The sequence below is a fragment of the Colobus angolensis genome, unplaced genomic scaffold (assembly GCF_000951035.1).
Source record: "Colobus angolensis palliatus isolate OR3802 unplaced genomic scaffold, Cang.pa_1.0 Scaffold451, whole genome shotgun sequence".
Taxonomy (NCBI): domain Eukaryota; kingdom Metazoa; phylum Chordata; class Mammalia; order Primates; family Cercopithecidae; genus Colobus; species Colobus angolensis.
Genome location: NW_012117944.1, coordinates 202,498 through 204,841, shown reverse-complemented (window position 1 = coordinate 204,841; position 2,344 = coordinate 202,498). Strand labels below are relative to the sequence as shown.

Here is a 2,344-nt window from a genome sequence, read left to right as displayed (position 1 = left end):
ATCCTTCATTGATCTGCTTTTCCAAAGGCACCTGGAATTACCACAGAGAAATAATTAAGTCTCTTTATTAAATTTGCTTCACCTCTGTTTCCTCTAGTAGTAAATGTAAATTTTTCTAAAAAGTATATACAAAAATATACAGATAATCTATTTTTACTTCATTTTATATCTGTAAGGAAGTTTTTCTTAAAATTCTTGATTTGCATAAACAGTTGGAAGGCTCTACTCAGACTCTCAATCAGTTTCTAGCTTTTGAAGAGAGTGCACACATGGATTTAAATGTTGAATTAAAGCTATGGTTCCTCTTCTCAGACAAATGCATATATATTCAAGCACATAAAATTTAGATACCTATCAGGCATATATATTTTCTGAAACCCACCCTTAGATTCCCTACATGACCATGGACTCTTAGGTTAGGATGCACAGGTTGGAAGGTTGCAAGTGTTGATGATATTGATCACGATATATCAATAATAATAATAAGCATTATTATTTTTAGGTATGATCTAGGATCAAGAAATTTTGCCTGAAAGAGAAGAAGTGTGAATTGATGACCTGGGAATTCATTAGTAGTTCCAGAATTCAGTCTTTTGGTGATGTCCATAATGATGATGGAAAGGAGCATGATAATGAGAATGTCTGGATTTCAAAATATGATTTTTAAAAATGACAACAAGACCAGGCATGGTGGCTCACACCTGTAATCCCAGCACTTTGGGAGGCTGAGGTGGGTGGATCACTTGAGGCCAGGAGTTTGAGACTAGCCTGGCCATCGAGCGAAACCCTGTCTCTACTAAAAATACAAAAATTAGCCAGGTGTGGTGGTGGACACCTGTAATCCCAGCTACTCAGGAGGCTGAGGCAGGAGAATTGCTTGAACCCAGGAGGTGGAGGTTGCAGTGCGCCAAGATCGTGCCACTGCACTCCATCCTGGGCGACAGAGTGAGACTTTCTCTCTCTAAAAAGAAAAAAAAAAAGACTAGTTACCAGTCTCTTCACTCTCACCTTACTGCTTTCTCATTGAGACATTTATCAAGTAAAAGATTCCTTAAAAAATCTGCCACTACCTTCCTAAACATGTCCTTCAAAGATTCCTTGACTTGCTCATTACATAAGGCATAGATGAATGGATTCAGCAGTGGTGTCACAAATGTCGTTATTACTGTCACTGCCCAGTTAGTGTCCACTGAACCACTCTGCGATGGCCTCACATAGAGAAAAATGGCACTTCTATAGAAGAGGGTCACCACTATCAAGTGGGAGGTACAGGTAGAGAAGGCCTTCTGACGGCCTGAAGCAGAGGGGATACTCAGGACAGCCAGGACAATGAGGCCGTAGGACACAGCAGTAATCAGCAAGGAAGATACAATGACAAGGGAGGCCAGGACAAAGTCAGTCTCCTCCAGCTTCTTGGTGTTGGTACATGCCAGGCGTAACAGTGGACCACTGTCACAGAAGAAGTGCTGCACCACAGCACCCTGCTTACAGAAAGGAAGCAAGGCCACAGCCACTGTGGGACCAAGCACAGGGACGAGTCCCCCCACCCAGCAGGCCAAGGCCACACGAATGCACACAGCCCCACTCATGAGCAAGGGGTATCGCAGAGGATGACAGATGGCTAGGTAGCGATCCACAGACATGACAGCCAACAGTAAGAACTCAGAGGCCCCGAGAAAGAAGTAGAAATAGAATTGGGTGATACACGCAGAAAAGGAAATAGTGTGTTGCCTTGAGAGGAAATCGCTCAGCATCTTTGGAATGATGACAGAAGTGAGGAGAATCTCTAGGCAGGACAGGTTACCCAGAAAGAAGTACATGGGTGTCTGTAGCCGAGTATCAGCCCTTACCACCCCCACAATCAACACATTGCCTGTCAGAATCAGGAGATAGACAAGAAGAAGCACAGAAAATAATTCCACTTTTGTGTTGTTGAGATGTGGGAACCCTACCAGGACGAACTCTGTTGCGTCACTACTCTGGTTCCCATCAGGAGTCATTATCTTTTCCACCCGTGCAACAACAAAAACATGGTCCTGGTAAGAACGGGTCCTCTGCTTACAATCCTGAAACTTACTTTATCATGGTATGGGACACATATCCCCAGTTTTTCCAATTGTAGGTCCTGTTAAGATCTGAAGCACTTCAGGTCATCATCTGATTGATTTTAGCACTGGAGAAGATTTTCTCTAAAGGGTAACAAAACTTGGGTATGAAAATGCAAGGGGCCTCCATCTCCTCAATCTTCACATCTCCTGTTCTCAGATCTTAAATAAGACACCTCATTATTGTAATAACAATATCACTGAGCATCTGAATTGGACAAAAATATCTGAAAAACAAT

The 2,344-nt window shown here is 42.6% G+C and overlaps 1 protein-coding gene across 1 annotated transcript; it reads right to left on the bottom strand.

The window, feature by feature from the left end:
* Positions 1-1,004: 1,004 nt before the first annotated feature.
* Positions 1,005-2,000, bottom strand: LOC105523143 (olfactory receptor 6S1). Its single transcript, XM_011957906.1, has one exon. The coding sequence runs from the start codon at positions 1,998-2,000 to the stop codon at positions 1,005-1,007; it is 996 nt and encodes a 331-aa protein (XP_011813296.1).
* Positions 2,001-2,344: the final 344 nt, after the last annotated feature.